The sequence below is a fragment of the Neophocaena asiaeorientalis genome, unplaced genomic scaffold (assembly GCF_003031525.2).
Source record: "Neophocaena asiaeorientalis asiaeorientalis breed wild unplaced genomic scaffold, Neophocaena_asiaeorientalis_V1.1 scaffold21, whole genome shotgun sequence".
NCBI lineage: Eukaryota > Metazoa > Chordata > Mammalia > Artiodactyla > Phocoenidae > Neophocaena > Neophocaena asiaeorientalis.
The window spans coordinates 1,956,010-1,957,025 of record NW_020174053.1 but is presented as its reverse complement, the minus strand read 5'-3'; the positions used below and the strand labels follow the sequence as shown (position 1 = coordinate 1,957,025).

Genomic DNA, 1,016 nt, shown 5'->3' with positions numbered 1-1,016 from the left:
ATAATAAAAAGTTATTTTTCTTTTTCTAGTCCTTAAGAGGGGATATATTCATTAAGGTCACAGTAAATGTAAACTATCTGACCATGACTACCAGGCTCACATCTAGAAAGCATCTAGCCAAATGTATCCTAAGTCATGACGGATTCTGCAGTTCCGCCCCTGATGAAAGGCAGGGAAAAGCAGAGTGGCTGTAGATTTGAGAGAAATAATTCTTTTTAATGCCTTCCTACAACACCCGTAATGTAGACCTAAGAGTAGAAATAATTAACTTAAATTTGACATTTAAATTTTGGTTTAAAAAAAAGGAATAGAGAATATTTTTTTGTGCTTTATTTATTCAGAGAGTAAAATTGTGCTACAGTCAGCTAAATTCTTAGTTGTTCTTAGAATGTGCTCCTTCCTACACTCTACACTGGAAAAATGAACCTTATTCTTTCTTAGCATCATGGACTCTGAAATTGGCAGTTATTAGGATTCCACACACACACAGAGTGATGCTCAATTTGAGGCTCTGAATAGCTACTCATGTAAGTTGACTTTTCTGTGCATTTGTATGGAGGAGGAACCAGCTCAGGTTGATGTCCTGGGAACCAGTGAGGCTCTCGCTTAAACCCTGAAGGAAGAGAAAAGAGGAGTCTTAGTTACCAATCTCATTCTTATTTCTGAGGGAATAGACAGTGAGGGAATAGACAGTGAATCATGTCAAAATTGAGAAAACAGAGAAATCATTCATTCACTTATTCACTCATTCAATTTACTTTTATTTGTGTTGCTTCTATGTTCCAAGCATTGAGTTAGGTCCTGAGAATATAAGAATTAAAAAGAATAGTCCAGGGCTTCCCTGGTGGCACAGTGGTTGAGAGTCCACCTGCCGATGCAGGGGACACGGGTTCGTGCCCCGGTCCGGGAAGATCCCACATGCTGCGGAGCAGCTAGGCCTGTGAGCCATGGCTGCTGAGCCTGTGCTCCGCAACGGGGGAGGCCACAACAGTGAGAGGCCCGTGTAACGCAAAAAA

At 40.9% G+C, this 1,016-nt stretch overlaps 1 protein-coding gene across 2 annotated transcripts in view; it reads right to left on the bottom strand.

Moving 5' to 3' along the window:
• Positions 1–315: 315 nt before the first annotated feature.
• CFAP68 (cilia and flagella associated protein 68) overlaps positions 316–1,016 on the bottom strand; it is a 4,191-nt gene continuing 3,490 nt past the window's right edge. For both annotated transcript variants that reach the window (XM_024754250.1, XM_024754251.1), the window contains one exon: positions 316–613. In XM_024754250.1, the coding sequence (XP_024610018.1) occupies positions 444–613 (170 nt within the window). In that variant the 3' untranslated portion in view covers positions 316–443. The remainder of the gene's footprint in view (positions 614–1,016) is intronic.